At 45.2% G+C, this 20,516-nt stretch overlaps 1 protein-coding gene across 4 annotated transcripts in view; it reads right to left on the bottom strand.

Moving 5' to 3' along the window:
• Nucleotides 1-20,516, bottom strand: part of ADCY7 (adenylate cyclase 7) — a 621,989-nt gene that overhangs the window by 136,874 nt on the left and 464,599 nt on the right. For all 4 annotated transcript variants that reach the window (XM_085639173.1, XM_085639172.1, XM_085639171.1 and 1 more), the window contains 2 exons: nt 13,655-13,813; nt 10,979-11,111 (listed from right to left, as the gene is read on the bottom strand). In XM_085639173.1, the coding sequence (XP_085495299.1) occupies nt 10,979-11,111; nt 13,655-13,813 (292 nt within the window). The remainder of the gene's footprint in view (nt 1-10,978; nt 11,112-13,654; nt 13,814-20,516) is intronic.

The raw sequence follows: 20,516 nt of genomic DNA, 5'->3' as shown, positions 1-20,516 counted from the left end.
CTGTAACCAAAGCCACAAGAAAGATGAAGCCCCACACAAAACAGAGCAGGAGGGATGGGAAACTATACTGTGGCGAGGATGACTAGAACTCAGATTAATGAAGATTACCGGTAAGTAACCGGAGGATTACCCCCCCCCCCCCCCGTCCGTCTTCGAGATGAGATGATATCAAAGCAAGCATCAGCTTCAAGAAACATGCCAATAACGCAAACACCATGAAGAGATTTGCAACAGCCTGTTTAATCTACACAAGTCCATACGTACACAAACAGGGACATCAATATATACTGCCATGCAGCACAGAGGTAGCAAAAGACACAGAAGCACCGCCCGACCTCCAGCCTGTAATGCTCCATAAAGGTGTGAGGAGAAGTCCATGTAGCTGGCCTGCAAACATCCTCCAAGGATACGCCCTTAAAAGCAGCCCAAGGCACAGCCACTGACCTCGTAGAACATCCTTGAACTTGGTTTACCAACACCCTGTCCTGAGACTCATAGGCCAACAAAATCGCCCGCTTGATCCAACGACTAAGGGTAGAATTGGATTGCTTCAAGCCATTCCACACTGGACCAAATGTGACAAAGACTATCCACTTTACAGGAGGGCTCAACAACGCCCTCTTCACATCCAAGAGATGTAGGAGGGACTCCTCCCCAGACTGATTATCAGGGGAAAAAAACAGGAAGCACCACCTCAGCAGATCAGTGAAAGAATGAAGCCACCTTAGAAATGGAAGTGAGGTGAGTCCTCAAAACCACCTTCTCCTCGAGGATCTGTAAAAAAGGGGCAGACCTCAAAAAACATCCCAGTTGCCCAATCCGCCTGGCTGAGGCAAACGCCACCAAGAACACCACCTTCAAAGTCAGGAACTTCAAGTCCACCGACTCGAGAGGTTGAAACGGACATCCCTGTGAGGCCTGCAAAACCAACTGCAAGTCCCACGGAAGGGAAGACAACATAGCCCTCTGCCATTTTAGAGCCAGGGATTTCAACAATTGAGACACCAGAGGCTCCACCATATCAAAAAGAGGACATGCGGCCGACAGTTCCAACAGGACCAGAGCTGTCCTGGCCCCAGCATCTAATGTTTCACGTGTGGTCTCAGCAATTTTCACCAGTGCCAATTCCGTACCGTAGGAGGCTCTGAAACCCATTTGGGCACGATGAAGGAGGCCATGCTGTTTCACAAACGCGGTCAGTGATTATTGACCACTTCTCACAGACCTTAGCCACTGCAGAGAGCAAAGAGATAGGGCGGTAGCTGGTCAGGAGATTAGGATCAAGGGACGCCTTTTTAGGAAGGGGAATAATCAACACCTGCTTCCAGGAGGGAGGAACTGTAGCCGATGCCAATGAGGTATTAAACAACTGATTCATGTGGGGGTTGATCACTGCTGCTGCGCCAGCCAAAAGTGTGGCAGGGCACAGGTCGTTGGGAGAACCCGATTTGAGAGTAGACAGGGCGGCCAAGGAGTCCTTCAGCGAGATGGAGTCAAAGGTGGAAAATGTAGCCTCAGGAGGGGAGGGTGCTTGTTGGCAAGATATCACATCAGCTGCCTGGCTGTTCCATTCGCCATAGTGTGATTGCAGTGCCCGCACCTTGTTGATAAAGAAATTTGAGAGTTCCTCACACCATGAGAGGGATGGTGTATGGTTATTAGTCATGGCCTTAGGTTTTACATAGCTTTGCACAATATGAAAAAGTTATTTGCCATTATTGCCAGATAGGGCAATGCGTTCAGCATAGTGGGCGCATTTAGCTTGCACAATAGCGGCAAAATAGGACTTTTGGGCCGCTTTGAGAGCGGCTTTAGCCTCGATGCTATAATCCTGTCTCCATTTCCGTTCCAACCTTTTACATTGCTGTTTCTGAATGTTTAAAGAAGTTGACCCGCTATGGAGGACCCTGCCGTAGAACCAGCCGCACCCAAGGAGTCAAAAGAAATGTCCGACAAGAACCTGACCTCCTGCTCGATCATGGCCAGAGTAGGATAAATGTACTCCCAATGGTCCATCAACTCCGCCAGAGATTGGAAGTCTTTGAGGAGGGATTGAATAGCATATGTAGAGTAGGTAGCAGCCCTGATCGCAAAATTAGATGTGGAAAAAGTGTGCTTCACAGCAGTGTCAAACCTTTAAATCAACTGGGTTAGATGGAGTGGCATCTTCAGAAATAATCGTACCCTGGGAGGTCAGCCCTGCCATCAAGGAATTGACCTTAACAGACGCCAGAAACTTGTCACCAAAGTCCTGCAATAGATATTGTTTGGGCAGAAAACGTGCAAAACCATGTCTGTCCACATCTTTACATTCATTCTCTAACACCGCTTGCACAGAAGAATGGTGTGAGAATGATTCAGGTTTCCTACGTTGATACTGGGAGAAAAAAAGCATCAGTCTCCTCCAGCGTCACAGCATCTAGAAATACTAGATTATGGCAAATGTGCTGAAGGACCTCCTTCAACTCAGGACCCTGCACTTAGTATAATTTAAGTTCAACATCCTCATCAGAATCAGCCTAGGCCACTGCCTTCATATGAGGTTTGTTAACTGGTGGAACAGGATCTCTTTCACAATAAGCAGCAGCCACAGTAGCCTGTATAATCTGCTGAATAGCAGCTAAAGAAGGATCTGCCTCAGGAGCCCCAGGTTACTCCATATTGTGCGTTTACTTCAACACTTTACCACCAGCCTCCATACTGCGTGCAGTACAACTATAGTAAGCAAAGATGTCTCCCGCTAATATAGTTGCTAAGCACCCAAAACATGAGGCATGCCAAGCAACATCCCCACAATGCCTTGCGGTCTGTGCCACAAAGTAACTGCGAAGCATGCACCCAGGAAAAGTACAATAAAATGCAGACATCGGCTACTCGCGTAAACCAGCCCATTCACACCTGCTCATGCCGAGCGCAGAAGGAGCAACGCAACCCCACAGAAACCTCCAGGAATCTGAAGATGCCAGACCGCAACACCCCCCCCCCACTCCCCCCCCCACCCCAAGACCGCTCAAGCAGCAACCTCAAGGGGAGCACAAGACCATATATATATTGCGCCCAATCCTCAAGGACCCATGAGTATGCCAAGCAATGAAACCTCAGCTTAACTGCCCACCCAGCACCTTCCCCGAGCCTGATCAAGCAGGATAGCAGCTAAGGGGGAAGCGCAAGAGCACAAATAGGGAAAATGCACAAAGTGCAAGAAATTTACAAATGCCTAATTAGTAAGGTCCCAGGTATGCTAAAGCAATACCACGACCTTGCGGGACCATGAGTTCACTCTGGCAAGACCTTGATCCCCCACTTACCTGCAATTCCCAAAAGCAACAACTCACGAAGTTTGTTTGTAGAAACTAAACAACACAATGTTATGTGGGGAGGCCGTTCATTTTATGTCATTGGTGGATGATAGCATCAGCCATATTGGAGGGATGGGAGGCTGGTATGCTGACTAACTTTTGGAGTTTCTATGGGAGGATAAAGCTCATTATATCATTACTGTGGCGAGGAAGATGGACAAGGAGGTAATAAATATGATTACAAAGCTTTGGAGAATAACAAGCAGGAATCTGCATCGAAAGGATCAGCATGAAAAAACAAAACGTATAATTCGGATTACAAATAATTTATTCCTGGCCCCTTGAAATGTATAGGCCACTCATAATTGAGGCTTACTTCGTCCAAGTACTTTTAACTGATTTGGCTGCTTAAGAGTTTGTTTCTGCAGAGTTCCTTTTGTTTTTGTTTCCTAGGTGCTCACTCTTTTTTTACTTCTCATCTATGGGGCCACCTGGGCTGTTTTTAGGTTCAAATCTTTTAATGATAAATGTGGTTTATGCAATGAACAGTTCCACCAGTAATGAGCTAGGTAGATCATACATGTACAGCAGGGCACGTAACAAAAAAAAAACAACACAACTCCCTCCCGCCCTACCTTCCCCCCCAGGACCACCCAACCCAACCCCCATCTCAATCCCTCCCTGGGCTGACTTGGTATGGAGCCAATAGAACAGAGTTGGGACTGTTCTACCTACTAATGCAGGTTGAGCAATTTCCAGTGGGGGCGTCAAGAGACGTAAAAGGTGCAAGTATTTGGGGCAGGTAAGTTCCCACATTTCCATGCTAAGTAGGGAGAGGAATAGGCGCCATAGGGTTGCGAAGGAGGCATAGTCTCCCTGAAGTGAAAGGGATATACGCTCCATACCCAGGACGTACCACAGTCTGTATAACCACCCCTGGTTTGTGGGCATCCGGTCTGTTCCCCAGTGAGATAGTATGTTTTGTAAGGGCGAGCCAAAGCAATATCCATTTGTCTGCCTTTGCGCGATCTGAGGGGAACGTGAGCGTATTGGGCAGGCCTAGGACAACTTATGCCTGAAAGCGTGGTATCTGTGTGTCAAAATGTTTGTCTATATCGTTTAGAATCTGTTCCCAATATGAGGAAAGGGTGGGGCAATCCCATAACAAATGTGTTAGCGTACCTTTAGACCCGCAGTTTCTCCAACAGTCTGATTTGAGGGTGGAGTTACATCATTGCAGTCTGGGGGGCATGAGGTACCAATATGTGGCAACCTTAGTCGCTGTTTCTATGCTAGAGACGTTTCGCGCGGTGTGGCGTACTCGATAGAAGATGTCGCCCCATTCCTTCTGTGAGAGCGTAGGTCCCAACTCTGTCCTGCAGATTTGTTTGCTGGTCCTGGAGGGAGCAAGAGTTGGTAAAGCTCAGTGATGAGGCATGGGCTAGTTGTTTTGGTGTGCAGCCATCTTTCATATGGGGTAAGGGGTCCCTGGGCCCCCGGACGTGCCGAGGGCAAATGACCCAGTGCCACATCTGTTAGAAGTGGTAGCGTTCAGTCTCCGGCAGTGCGAGGTTGGAGCAAAGATCTTCGAAGGTCAGTGGGCCTTCCGTGTCAAAGAGATGTCCTATTGATCTACACCCCTCCTTCCCAATGTTTAAAGGCCACCAGATCGAGGCCCGGTGAGAAATCCGAATTGCGAACTATTGGCGTAAGGGGTGATGGAAAGGAAGTTAAGCGCACATTAAGGCAGTTGAATCCCTAGTTTTTAATGTTGTGCGAGTGACCGGTGATCCATATAGCCCTGCAGGACATTGAGTTTTATGGAGAAAGGAGATCTTACACAGAGATTGGCCGGCAATGGCTCTTTCCATAAAAAGCCAATGCTTTTCCGATTCACTTCGGGACTATTCCAGTAAACTTCGAAGCTGGGCAGCCTGATATTGGGAATTCCCAGCCCACCCTCCCAGGGGGTCTGTAGCTTATCTCCCTACTCATCCTAGGATTCTAGTCTGCCCAGACGAACAAGAGGAATTCCTGCTGTAACGACTTGATGACACACCTATCCACGGGGAGAGTCTGAAAGAGGTACAGTATTTTGGTTAACATGTTCATTTTGAGTGCCACCATGCGAGCTAGCCAAGAGAGGCCGAATGGCTCCGGTGGCGCAGATCTCGCCTGGTTTGGGAGAGGAGGTGATTATAATACAAGGCAACAGTGACCTGTGGCGATGTTGCCAATCTAATGCCAAGGTATGAGATCGATTCCGTCGCCCATTGAATTGGGCATAGCTGTTTAAGGCCTACTTAGTGGAGGATTAAAAGGAAACCCTATGGACTTGCGATTTAGAAACATTGACCTGGAACCCTGAGTCTTCTGCAAAGCTCTCGAGCTTGGTGAAGAACACTGGGATGGAGGTCCAGGGATCCTAAAGTGTTGTAACTACATCATCTGCGTATGGCGCTCCCCCAGAAACCGAATCCCTAAGATCATTGAGTTCTCTCGCACTCTCTGGACCATAGGCTCCATATAAAGAGCAAATAGTAGCGGGGAGAGCGGGCACCCCTGTCTCGTGCCTTAGGTGTTCGGGAAGGGGTCTGAAGAGTGACCATTCACCCGTATCATGGATGTGGGGTGACTGTAGCTGCTAAATAGCCATTTGCGGAAGGGTGGCTTCCAAATATATCCAATGCACCCTGTCGAATGCTTTTTCAGCATCGACCGACAACACTACCCTCTGATGTTGGGCCTTATCAAAGAGATGGAGCAGTCTCCGCGTATTATCACAGCAATACCTAGTGGCTACAAACCCAGACTGGTCTGGATCCACCAATCCCGGCTTCATCAGCCCAAGCCTGGCCGCCAAGATCTCCGTAAAAAGCTTCAGGTCAATATTTAAGAAGGATATCGGTCAAAAAGAAGCACAGTGTCGACTATCTTTGCCAGGTTTCGCAAGAATGACGACCGATGCAAGAAGCATCATGGGGGGGGGATGTCGGAGGAGTCGCCTATCACATTAAGAAGCCTAGTAAGAATGGGCACTAAGATGGTTCAAAAGGTCTTATAAAACAATAGCAGAGAACCCATTAGGGCTGGGAGATTTAAGATGCTTAAGACGAGCTATAGCCAATATCACTTCTTCTATACAGATGGGGCTGTCAAGGCTGGATGCCTGCTCCGGGGTTAATTTAGAGTGGGTTGCCCCTTGCAAATAGTTAAGAGAAGCCTGTTCTGGGAGATGTTGAGCTGTGTAAAGTTTAGCATAAAAATCCCGTGGGTTATGTTTGCGACGTTCAAGCATTCAGAGCCAGTCACATCCAAGACTGTGTTGACGGTAGCTGCCTGGTGCTGAGTGCGTAATTTATTGGGTAAAAGGCGTTCGCATCTGTCTCCCCCTACATAGAATGAGTGTCGCAGCCTTGGTGCGGCGTATTGCGCTTTATCCAAGTCCAGGCCGGCAAGCTGTGAACGTACTGCCTCTAATTGCCGCCATTACCGTTTATGAATATGCACCAATTCTTGCATTTGTTTGGCGAGGCCCTCTCTTTTGTCCTTACGGAGCTTGTTATCCACTGAGGAAGTGGCAATAAGTTCCTCTCTCGCGACTAGCTTGAGTGTTTCCCATAGGGTGGTAATTGAGGTGTCAGGGGTGTCATTAAAAGCCAGGAATTCCTCTAATGTCTTAGCTAGACATTATACCACTGCCGGGCGATGTAAGTGTGTCACACAGCCACCAAGAGTATGTTGGTCTGTTTGGGGGAAGGATTGCTAGTGTAAGTGTCAGTGCAGCAAGGTCGAAGACGAGCTGGGTTCAATCTCTGAGGCGAGCGCTAGGCGAAGTAGGAATTGAGACTAGATGAAATAGTCAATTCTAGTGTATGTTTTGTGCGCATGTGAATAGAACGTGTAATCTGTGGAATGTGGGTGTAGGGAGTACCAGATATCCACCAGTCCCAGGTGGTGTAGCCACTCCCTCCCATTCCGTGAAAGGTCCGTTGGGCCGAGCGGTCTAGTTGATTGTCGAAGACCGTGTTTATGTCTCCCCCCAGCATAATTTGCCTGTCCGGAGAGGTTGTTAATTCCATCACTGCTCGTCGGAGGAAAGCCTCCTGTCCCTCAATGGGCGCATATATACAGCACAGGGTAAAAGTGTGTGCGGTGATGGTTACTGAGATAGCTAAAAGCTGCCCCTTAATTTCAGCTAGTTATTGCCCACCTTCCCTCCAAAGGTGCGGGAGGTAAGACTGGCAACACTGGCTGTTTTGCTTGTGTGTGAGGAGAAATATTGTTGCGGGACAATCCTCGGTCGGAGTCTGTGTGTGTCCCTGGCGAGGAGGTAAGTTTCCTGTAACAGGCATCCCGACTGCTCTAAATAAGAAAAAATTGCCCATCTTTTAATCAGTATATTTAACCCTTTGACATTTAATGTAAGGATTTTAGTGTTCGCTACCATATGGGTCGGGACCAGGACTGAAAGCCAAGCAAGGGGCCAGTGCATACCGGGAGACCCCCGCCCACAGATATCCCCAAGGAGCCAAGTGTGTATACCTGGCGGAGAGCAGTTATCTGAACTGGAGGCCAAGCATTCGGAGAGCCCAGAAGGGTGAGCACAAATAAAAAAACAAGTGAAACTATGAACCAGTGACTAGAGTCGGGAGCGACATGCCCCTGGAGAGTTAGTAGACTGGTACCAGTGGCCAGCTTCTCCCCACTCCCGCCCAGACCCAGCCCCATGCGCGGGTCGAGAAAAAAAACAGGAAAGGGACCAGCAGATTGTTCGCTATTTTCCCCCACTTATCATGGCCTCAATGTTCAAGGGGGGTCCCCGGCTCCAGCACCGCTTGTCTTTTTTTGGCCATGGTGTCCGGATCCGGACGCAGTTTATGAGTTGGAGTTTTGACTGTTGGCCACCCATGCCCACTCCGGCAGTTTTTGCTTGCCTTACTTTGTTGAGGCTCCTCGGCCGAGGTGCCTCGATACGCAAGAGCTTGCAGGATTCAGTCACTGAGCACAGTTGCAGGAGTTCCCCCATTAAGGGGGAAATCAATCGGAATGGGTGACCGCATGATTCGGAGATGCCAGCTGCCCATATGTACATAGTGATGGGCCGAAATGCTTTGCCTTTCTGTAGTGCAGTTGCGGCTAAATCTTGGTATAGTGTGGGGTTTTGGCCCTTGTACTGAAATGAAGGGTTGTCTCTGGCAGCAAGGAGTATGCGCTCTTTAAGCTGAAAGTCATGCACGCCGGTTAGTATATTGGCCGATGGGGCCGGAGCCGCCTTCTGGGGCCCCACTTTATGTGCACGATCAAGTTAAATGCGGAAGTTTGAGGGCTCTCCTAGAATTGCACGGAAGAGATCGGCCACCAGGGCCTTTATGTTTGTGTCCTCCATCCCTGTTGCAATACCTTGGATGCGTATGTTATTGTGCCGGGACGGTTTTCCAAATCTGCCGTGTGAGTTTGGAGGTCGAGGTTCTGTTCGCACAGTCGGATGACTCCTTGTTGGGAGGCCTTCTATCTCCTAGTCCCCACTGGACTCGTGGTCCTCCAAGATATTAATCCTCTCCACTGAGAAGTCCAGGACTCGGCGAACATCCCTGAGATCAGCCGATAGATCGTGCTTCATGGATGAAAGGTCCTCTCGGAGGGAGGTGAAGAGTGATTCCAGGAAGGTGTGACTGACCGGGCCCTCCAATCCATCCACTCCCTCTACATCTGCCGTAGTCATCTGCCGGGTGGAGCCCACAGCCTGCAAGTTAGGTGTCTTGAGGAGCATATCTTTGACCGATCTGTTCTTCCTCCCTTACCGGAGGCCATACCTGGAATGTTACTCCCCGTGGCTCGAGACAGATCACCATGGCCGGCTATAGGCAGGGCCAATGGAGCAGTATAATCTTCTAGGGCCCAGGTTACACCCGCCACTCCCTTGGTCTCCTGCAGTGGGGGACAGGCCAGCCCCTCCTGGTACCCAGCCAGTGGGTCGCTGGTGCCATGGACGGTGTGTTGCTTTTCTCCACCTGGGGTATGAGGGGGCCTCACTATTGTCCTCAGGTCTATGGCACTGGGTTTGCTGTGACCGCTTGCTCTTCACCTCAGGGTCTTTGGCTTGCCACTGGCTCCCGTCCACCAAGATGGTCCTTAGACTAAGACTCCCTGATATGGGCTCCGGGTCTTTTCAGGCAAGGGGGGGACCCCCAATCCCGCCGCTGCTAGCTCTGTTCTCCACCCCTTGCTCCCGCGATCCCTGCAGAGTGGGTGGCTACACAGCGGCTATCTATCAGCCAGGGCCCAACCACTCATCAATGCTTTTAGTTTGTAAGTAGGCCCCTGGAGCCTCAGGCCCTACCAGGTCCGCCATATGCCAGGAATGCGAGGCTGCACTGGATCCGCTCAGGCACCTTCTCTCGTTTCTCGCCCACGAAGCAGGAGATCCATCGGATGCCTATGCACAGCCACAGGAGGCGTGTCAAAGCTGCCTCTTCCATTGGGCCCGCTGGCACCGGCTCTTGCACTCCGCTCCTGCAGTCACTGGTTAGCTCCACCCACCTCTGATGGCCGCAGCTCCTCGGCGGGTCCACCCCACACCACCGGGGATCGCTCGGCGTGCCTCTTCCCAGTTCTTGCTATCACCACGTCAGTCCTGGTAGGCTGCCTCCTCCCAGCCACAGGGCACCCGTCCACGAGCCAGACTCCGATTGCCCGCCGGCCCAATTCTACTGGGACTGAGTGCCTGAGCAGCTGGAACTGCTCCTCCGACTTCACCAGCACTTGGAGGATGGTTTGCTGGGGGAAGCTGTCCCCGATGACCACTGATTAGCGGCTACAGATTGGGGCCTAGCTGGGCAAGAGCAGAGGGAAGGAAAAGCAAGTCTTACTGTGCCGCCATCTTGGCCACGCCCCACACCTGGGCTGTTTTTATAGTAAATGCCCTGTGTCTCACTAAATCTATTAACTTGGTAATAACTTACTATTTTGAGGTGCAATCCTCTAAATTTTAAAATGTACTGAATGAATCCTAGAGAAATCATTATTTTTTTTACATACCCCATTGACCCAAAATCTCCTTAGTGTATTGGGTTGGCATTTACCCAATATAGGTAAATGCCAATAGGGTACATATGCTTGAAAATGCTATGTTTTAACTTACTTTACCAACACTGTCCTTGTTCATAGTGTGTTGAATTAAATACTATAAAGTTAAGTGGTATTAACTCTAGCAGAAGGCCAGTTCCTTACATAATGTCAAACTATGAAGTTCAACTGTTTAATGGTAATGTTTGACAATGTAAGGCTTAATTAATAAGAAACTATCCTTGCCATTTAATGCTTGCAGTTGATATTCACCCCTTACCAGCCCTCTAGAAGCCTAATCGAAGTCAGATATGTCCTAAGATTCATACCCGTAGACTGTATTGGATGAAACCTTTGTGCAGCTGAGTATTCAGACCACTTTCTAAAATGACTACTATATTAATTCACTTTGTAAAATATTTTGCTTTAGCTAAATATTCCTAACCATTTTCAGAGAAACTAAATATAGGAACAATAATATTGAAAAAACACTAGAATTGGGACACCTGAGATGTTGTGGCCATCAAAGTGGCACTGGCAGTATTTGTACAAAAGGAGAGTGACAATATTTTCAAAAGCAACTTTTTACTTTTCAGAATGCAGTGACATACCCTGGGGTCAATCACAAGGTACGTTTTTATGTTCATCTCCTTGAGATAGGGGTCTCTCAGATGTCCATTTCCTTCCTCCACTTGATAGGCATCAGCCAGGAAGGCAAGCGTTGCTTCTGTGATATGTACACGGCTGTAGAGAAAGAAACAAAGCATTAACACTTTCTAAAATGGCAAATCATTAATGTTGTTGTTTTTTTGCTATATGGGTATTTATGAACCATACCATATCTTCACAAACAAATGGATGAGCGTAAGAGCATGGAGAAACCATCAAATTTGCCCAACCATTCACTGACGTAAGGTTGAGCACTGTGGAGACCAGAGTAGATACAGCTTTGGGTCATTTACATAGGAAAATTATATAAAAGAGAGTCCTTAGAAGTTTGAAACGAAGAAGGTTGCTCATCTATTATGTTAAATAATAAAAATATGTGACCTTTTATGTCTTTTCTGAATCGGAGGAGGGTTGGGGGCGTTTGATTTGTAGAGAGACATTATTCTATATATTAGCTTGATGGATATACAATACTTGTCTACTCCTTCCTACTGTTGTGCTGCTATGATCTGATGAGGTTTTGGCTGTTGTCTGTAGAAATATTCCACTGACTGCAAGCTTACCAGCTGGGGTGCGGTTTCAGGTTAACGTACCTTTGTAAATGTCACGTAAGGTTTTGAACAAGATGTGTATTTAGGATTATTAAGTGGAGCTTGCAAAGGTTAAGAGTAATGAGTTTGAACTTTAATTTTCCTTTGAATGAGTGGAGCTCTCATGAGAGAAAGCGAGGATTCCACAGACATGATATATATTGCGTGTCCCCCTTCCAGGCGAGCGATCATGTGTGCCTATACAGGGGCATTGAGTTTGCTTGTTGTCTTGAGATGTTTGAGTTGGTGTTAGGCTGAATGTGCTTTCTCTGTGATGTGACAAACAAAGGCGGATGATAAATATGAAGGTTGAGTGATTGGGTCCAAACTAGCAGGTGTGATGAACAATCCCACCATCTGTAAACCTGAGAGCTAGGTTTCCCAGGCTTCAATTTTTGAATGTTTGTTTTAGGTTGTTTGTTACATACATTGAGTTTTTGTGGAGCTGATACACTGTGAGTATCTTGATTTGAATGATGGGGAGGCTGTATCTCAAGTGCCTGACAATATCAGTTGCAACGCTTTAAGTTTGATTTGAGTATACTTGGGGTAAGAGTGGATATAGATGCCGTGGTGTACTAGTAGAATCCATAGCATTTCTATTTAAAGGTTAAATGTAAGTTGAATATGACAGAGCCCTTGGGAATCCACTAATGGGGCGGAGGTGGGATCTGATCTGGGCAAATTGATGGAAGTCTGCCACATTGGAGGAATGTTATACTTGTAAATGGTTGTGGCTATCTCTTGCATGTGGGTCTGTAGTTGTATGCTTACGGCTGTTTTTCCAAAGTAGTGGACAGCAGATCACGGTAGCCGAAATCAATTTTGAGTGAGTAATGCATTAACTGTGGAGAGGAGGGGCGTGAGTGCTTTAAGACATACCAATATGTCAGAGAAGTTTGTGATATCTGTGCATTATCTACAAATTTCCAAAGGTCACAACATATCTCAGGACACCCTATATGGTCCTGAGATACTGCCCTTGTGACCTCTGGAATCCTGAACCACAGTGGCATTGACAAGGACAGAATGTTTATCTCATGCATATTCCCTAATAGCAATTTTTACCCACTGTAGATCACTCCCTTTGTTGCACTGAACGCATGTTCATTGTTTTAAGGTTTTTTTTTACTCCTAAAAACAGTACTGAATTTGAAAGGTGTTTTTAGTTTGGAAACCCTTAAAAGGAAAGTCTTCTGCTCATCATCATAGAGATGTTCCAGGGAGGTTGTACTACTGAATATCGGCACCACCAATATTGAGATACAAGAATATTGAGGACAGATTGTTGAGGGGCAAAATATTGATAGGTAAGTGGGAAGCATAGATTTACTATTCTTAACTCCATATCTACATACCTTGAAGATATATGCACCGCATATATACATATATGTGGAGTTAGGTATAGAAAATCTAGAATTACTTACCTGTCACTATTTTTTTCAATATTCTGTCCCTCCGATATTCTGGACTCTATATTCAAGTTGCACATCTTTCAGGCCATTTCAGGTAGCTCTGTTGATGACTTTGATAACAATTTGCTTCAACTCGCTCAGGAGCAACTATATAATATGGACACTCAAGTTCATTTCAGTGCAGGAAGCTCTGAATTCAGTTCAGGGGCAGAAAATGTGCAATCTAATCCACCTTTAGTTATTTTACAGAAATGTACAACCTCTGAACTTTTTGAGGAGCAGGCACAAATTTAAAAGGAATACCCTTTTTTCCCCACTTCCAAGGGTACAACTTGCCAAGAACCTTGTTAAAGATGCTGTAACAAGTTCCAAGAATAGGTCGGATGAAATACTGAACACAAAAGAACAATACTATAAAAAAATTCAAAAAAAGCTTTTCCTTTTTTGAGAAGGCATGCCTATAGAATTTGTCTGCCCATCCCAGCACTTTCCCTGCCAGTGTGGGACCACTACCCACTGGGCAGCTAGAGAGATTCTGCGATACCAAAATGAAAATCCATAGATTGGCGGGATATGTTGCCCAATCAATCAATAAATCATACTGAAGGCTTACCCAGGTACTCCGGCTGATTCCATGCGATTAGCCAGTGTGACATCATGGGACCAAACATCGTACTGCCATTTCCTGAGGCCAATCACACCACAGAGAACACTGCCAGAATGAATACCAACTCGCATATTGATATCCACACCCACGGCTTCACGCACCTTTCTATAAAACAAAACAGACGACTTATGAATCAATAACTCTTCTTCATTTGTCAAATCAGTTCTTTCGCCACCAATTGTAACACTAGGTTTGCTCATTACTTTTCCTTCCTAGTGACAATACTAACCCTGGGTGGACAACTACGCTAGCGAAGTTTGCGTAGTTTGTGCTACTTCGCGCTACGCGAATTGCACGTAGCACAGTGCAAAAGCGCATAGCGTAGCGGGCATTTTTTGCTCGCTCGCGCTCCTCATTGTCAAGTTGGCGACCGTGAGCGAGCTAAATGACTTCCCGGCGAGACTTTTTCCTCGTTTGTGATCAGCAACATCAAGTTGCCGATCGCAAGCGTGGAAAATAAACCTCCCGGCGAGATTCTCAACGCGGGGAGGTCAGGTTTCTCATTGCGAGTGGTCGCGTATGCTCGCAACAGCTTGCGATGAGAAACTACCAGTCCGCGTTGAGAAAGCTGCCGCTAGAGTAAAAATCTACTCGAGTGGCAGAAAACGACAGCTTGCACTGTGCAAGATGCCGTTTGCAATGATTGCACAGTGCGGACAAGCATCCGGCACTGTGCAATCATCGCAAACAGCGTACTACGCAGTTCGCGTAGTGCTACGCGTATCTCGCGTAGGCGAAGTGCACTTCGCGTAGCTATGCGTAGCGCTACTTCGCGAACTACACCCAGGGTTAGACAATACATGGCCTTACTCCTCCTGTTTACAGTGTCTTTTTTACTCTACAATATTTTCATTTATCGTTGCTATTTGCAATTTATCATTTTTTGTATGCATCTAAACACCATAATATATTCACCAAAAGAGGTTGCTAGGGTGTACAACCACAATATTATGTGCACATGGACGTAGACCACCTTTGACTCCAGAAATCAATTGCCACTGTATAGTCAATATTAGTATGGATAGCTAAGTGTAGATTTAATCTTAGTCTCTCATCACTTGCATATATATATATATATATATATATATATATATATATATATATATATATATATATATATATATATATATATATATATATATATATATATATATATATAACCTACTGGCGGTCGCCAGTAGGTAGTTATAGTTAGGACCCTCTTACCATAGGAAATCCACAACATTCTATTTTGAATAACTTTGGCGCCGGTCGATGAATCCTCGCGAAATTTTCAAAATAGGTGGGGCGTTGAGCTCCGCTCCTACCCTGAAAGTCTCGGGGGGATTCGTCAAGCGGGGCTGAGATAAAAGGGGGGTCCCAAAACGCGTTTTTCCCATGCATTTTTCCATAGGACCTTTAGACAGAGCTACAGCCCGAACGGCTGAACAGAATTAAATGAAATTTGGCAGAGAGGTAGTCCTCAGGCCAAGGAAGTGCCTTTTGTAGGTTTGGTGTAAATCTGTTCAGTAGATTCTGAGAAAATAGCCTTTAAATCAATATATATATCTGAGCCAGCTTACGGTGCGCTTACGGTGCGCTTACCGTACGCGTATGGTGACGTGCGCGAGCGCGATTCTGATTGGCTCTTAGATCTTAGTAAACATTCGAATCGGTGGAAACCAGGAAGCGGCGGCCGCCATTTTCTCTCTAGCTCTCTTAGTTGGGCAGCAAAAATGAAGCCAAAAAATGTCTAAAGGGGCAGTATATTGAGATCCTAACCACCCAGCATTGATATAGGGGTCCCCAAACAACCCCCAAGCCCAAAAAACATTTTTTTTTCGGAAAATCGCCGATTACGCTTACCGTACGCGTACGGTAAAAATTTAAAAACAAAAAAAAATTATCCACACTCTCCCCACCCCGTGTGCAAATTGTGCCCGAAGGGCACCATTTGTGCATGGCATATCACAGGTGTAAAAATAATAAAGAATACATTTCACAACGATGCGCATAATATGTCCCCCATGTGCGCACGGTTCGCACGCGCGTGACCACCGTGCGTGCACGGCACTAACTGCGTAAAGTGGGCGCGCGGTGCGCGAATGGCGTAAAGTAACTTAGCATTTAAAAAACCGTACAAATTCACTGAAAAAAACCATAGGTTTCACACACATTATAGTTAGGAATTAGCATTTAAAAAACCTTGCAAATTCACTGAAAAAACCATAGGTTTCACATGTTAAAGTTAGCTGTACATTTCACTCGTAAAAAACCAATGAAGTTCCCCCGTTATAGTTAGTGCAGGCAACTATAACTCACGCGACCGCAATCTTCTGCTGATGACATATGTGTCTTTATGAAAAAAAAATATTTGTAATATATGTATAGCTAAAATTTAATGGAAGAAGACATGGGCAAATAAGTGTCTAAATACAGTATTAGCATCAGCAGAGGATTGCGGTCGCGTGAGTTATAGTTGCCTGCACTAACTATAACAGGGGAATTTCATTGGTTTTTTACGAGTGAAATGTACAGCTAACTATAACTTGTGTGAAACCTATGGTTTTTTCAGTGAATATATATATATATATAGGATCACTGCACATGTCATTCCTCACCTGTGATCAAGGCTTTATGGACAAGCTGAAACGTGTTAGGAGGACGAAAGTGTGCCTTCTTAAGAAATAAAAACGCACCGTTTGTTTCTAGAATCTGGCTTCAGCGCCTCTCTTTTTCATGGAAATGTGTAACAGGATGCTCCGTCCCTGTTAAACAGCTGAAGCCATTAGGCAAGACTAAGCCGTTTCTACCATTAGGCAAGACTAAGCGGCCGCCTAGGGCGGCAAAAGGGGATTTTTTTTAAAAGATTGAAATCAAACAGTGAAAAAAATTTAGCAAATTAGGTGAAAATAAATGAAATAGAGGAAGTAAAAGGGAGGGGGGGGCATTTTTTAATTCTCGCCTAGGGTGGCAAAACACCTAGAAACGGCCCTGCCTGAAGGGTTGGGGGCTGCCGTCGATGGAGGTCTTTTGTTTGTACTTAATTGGGGAGCATGACCCACTTGTCCTCCGGCCAGTGAAAGGATCGAACCTAATACTTCTGAAGCACGGAGGTGAGGAAGGGAAATGAGAAAGGAATTGTCCTTGTGATTCTGGACACTCTGCGTATGAATAGACATTTGAACAGTTTCTGGCAACACTTTTAGGAGCAAAGACTGAATTAATATGAAAATTGCATTGTGTTAAATTTCAAAACACATGACGATGTTGGCTTTTATTTTTAGGCAACTGAGCACTGGAATAATATTGTAATTGTGGAGCAATGACGCCATTACAGCATTGCTCTACAGTTTTGGAAATATGTGATCTCATTCCAGGTGCATGCTGGGCATCGTAGGATGTAGTAGCATCACGTGTGGTTGGACTTAAAAGCACAGGATCACTGCACGTCATTACCTCACCTGTGATCAAGGCTTACTGGACAAGCTGAAACGCGTTAGGAGGACGCAAGTGTGCCTTCTTAAGAAATAAAAACGCACCGTTTGTTTCCAGAATGTGGCTTCAGCGATATATATATATATATATATATATATATATATATATATATATACTTACCTTGAGTATTCTGACATGCAATCGACTGTTGGCACGTAGATTAAAGAGACACAAATGGGCATATAAAGCGTCTGCTGGTAGACCCTAAAATTACTTTGTTTTCCACACATACGTTTTGTCCACATTACATTGTGGTGGTATTTTATTCAAATGCCCTTTGAGACCACACTTCTTTAAAAGCCATTGCATGATGCCAAAAGCCAATGTATTATTTATGTTGGTCCAAAACACTCCTAATATCACATCTCATAACAGGGACTTCACTTTAATGTTACAGCCATTCACTGTGGAAAATTGCTTGCGTAATTAATAGGAGGGGAGACAAGCTCACTTCACCACGGGAAGTCAAAAATTATATCGGATTTCTTTTTCGCAGGAAGTGCTCTGGAAAAAAGAGCATATGACACTGTTCCCTTCGCCTCAGAATTTCATTTTTTGACAATAAATTGCCAGATCAAGAAAGCCGACGCTTTTATTATTTTGTAGAACTCATGAATTTAACACTTGACCAAGTCTGTGGCCTTGCCAAAACACACACACTGCCCCACAGTGAAACTCAATGTGCAGAAATAACTTTGGTGTCCAAGGTAAGCAACATGAGATACTCGCCATCCTGTCTAGGGTTTTTTAGACATGCAGTATTCTCCGAGGGTGGACTTCTGTGGGTTTCATGTAAAACACATAGACCAGAAAAAGATTTAAAGCCACAACAAAGATATTGAAATATAGACTGCCAAAATCTCGGCTAAGGTAAGTACATCGCTACAAAAATTATAGACACAGATGTAATTCCCTATATAAATGACAAAATAAATTCAGCCACACGTATTACAGGACTGACTTAATCTACTATTGTAACCCCAGTTCTGGGCTATATGGGCGTAAATGCCTAATAGTGGAACTATTTTAGGTCAACATTTGCATATTAAGAAATGTATTTAATCCCTTAACTACTGGGCCTTATCCCCCGTCCCCTGTGCTGAAACCTTTTTGTTTTATTTGGGGTAGTATGCACTGAGGGCTCTATACATTTTTTCCACATAAGGTATCCATGCCAAATTTGCCTCCTTTTTTTCCAGCATCCTGAGGATTACAGAGGTACCTAGTGTTTGTGGAGTCCCCTGGAGGGGACCGAGAAAATATGCAAATGATAGCACATTTTGGAGTTTTGGAGGAAAAATAGGAAAAAAGTGCTCTGGATAAAAGTGTCTGGTTTTCTTACCTAACATTTGGCACCAACAATCAGTTTGCTGTGCTAAAGTCACCATCTTCCAGGAACATGCAGCGCTAAATAAAAAAAACTAATTTTGTTACCACAGTTTTAGCATTTTACAAAGAGGTAGCCCATTTCTCCTATTTTTTGTGCTCTCAACCTACGTCCAGTTTGTGGTGGAAACCAGTATGAAACCCATGGGTGATCCAGAAAAGCTATAGATTTCTAAAAAAGTAGATGAAATTCTCAATTCAGCAAGGGGTCATATGTGTACATCCCTCAAGGTTTTCTCAAAGAAACTAACTGTTGAAATACAGAGATATTGAAATGGAATAGGAAATAAAGGCCATTTGGAACATTTTCATCTGTGACTTTTTGTCACACTAGCTGATTCATAAAAGCAAAATACCATTAAGTCAGCTAGACCCTTCCGGTTTCGGGATATTTAGGGTTTGTATGTTCTCCAAGAACAGAAGATACCCAGAGTCAATAACTGAATTGCACCATACAATGGTTTTTCATTGTGTACAGAGTACTTCATATGGTGAAATATGTAGAGTGAAAAATGGTATCAAGGAAACCTATGTATTTCTGAAATTGGCACAAGATGTGGAATTTCGGAGCAGTGGTTAGTTGTACATCTCTGAATTTGTGGGTACCCGCACTAGCATATGATTTAGAGGGTATTTTTCAAAATGTCTTCTTTCTGACACACTGGCTTACATTTGGAAGGCATAAATGCAGTGAAATCCAATTGGTAATAGTAAATATTCTACTATTTTATGCTCCCACATGTATTCTGATAAAAATGATACATTATTTGTTTATGTAAGCCTAATGCCTCAGGGAGGAAAGGGCTTCAAACGCAACATGTAAACAGTTACATGGGGGAATCCAGGGTGAGGTGACTTTCACAGCTCTCACCAGGTTTTTTTTATACCCAGAATCCCTTGCAAACGTGAAACATTGACTAAAAAAAAAAAAAAAAAGATTTTCCTCACATTTCTGTGATGGAAAGTTCTAGAATCTGTGGGGAGTCACAAACTTCCTTCCACCCAGCATTCCCCTAAGTCTCCCAATAAAAATGGTACCACACTTGTGTGGGTAGATCTAGTGCCTGCAGCAGGAAACAGCCCAAAATGCAACATGTATACATCACATTTTTCCACTCAAAACTGACCATTTTTTTGTAAAATGGATAGCTGTGGAGTTTAGGCCCTAGCTCAGCCTGCACCTAGGGAAACTTCGGCAACTTGCACATTTTTTAAAACTAGACACCTGGGGAAACCCAGGGTGAGGTAACTTGCATTGCTGTCACCAGATTTTCTTTTACTCAGAATCTCCTGCAAACATGAAACTTTGACTAAAAAAAACACATTTTCCTCACACTGACCTGTGTTTGATCCGTTCATGTTGCAAGCACAAGTCCCAGCCACAAAAGTGGCCCAGCATTTTTATTGCACACATGGGGTAACGCTGGGTGGTAAGATTTTTGTAGATTCTTGTAGATTCCAGAAGTTTCCAACAGAGAAATATAAAGAAAATGTGTGATTTTCAGGCATAGTTTGAGGTTTGCAGGGCATTGTGGGTAAGAAAACCTCATGGGATCCACGCAAGGCACCCCAATCTAAAATGCTCTGGCTATCTATTTTTCATAAATACCTGTGGTTCATAGGTTTCCATGGGTGAAGGCCAAGCACGGACCCAAATCAAAAAGTTACTTTTATTACTGATCTCTCCACTTAGCGTTTTAGGGCCTTTTGTGTCAAGGTCTCTTGGCCCACCCACACAAGTGAGGTAGCATTGTTATGAGGAGACTTGTGGGAATTCTGGGTTGTAGGAAATGTGTGGCTCCCTGCAGATTCTAGAAGTTTTCCTCACAGACATGTGAGGAAAGTGGGTATTTTTAGTCAAAGTTTGAAATTTGCAGGGCATTGTAGGCAAGAAAATGTTCTGGCATCCAAGCAAAGCACACCACCCTGGACTCCCCCAGGAGTT

Source organism: Triturus cristatus, chromosome 12 (genome assembly GCF_964204655.1).
Source record: "Triturus cristatus chromosome 12, aTriCri1.1, whole genome shotgun sequence".
Classification (NCBI taxonomy): domain Eukaryota; kingdom Metazoa; phylum Chordata; class Amphibia; order Caudata; family Salamandridae; genus Triturus; species Triturus cristatus.
Note: the sequence above shows the minus strand (reverse complement) of the source record. Positions and strands in the feature narration are given on the sequence as shown.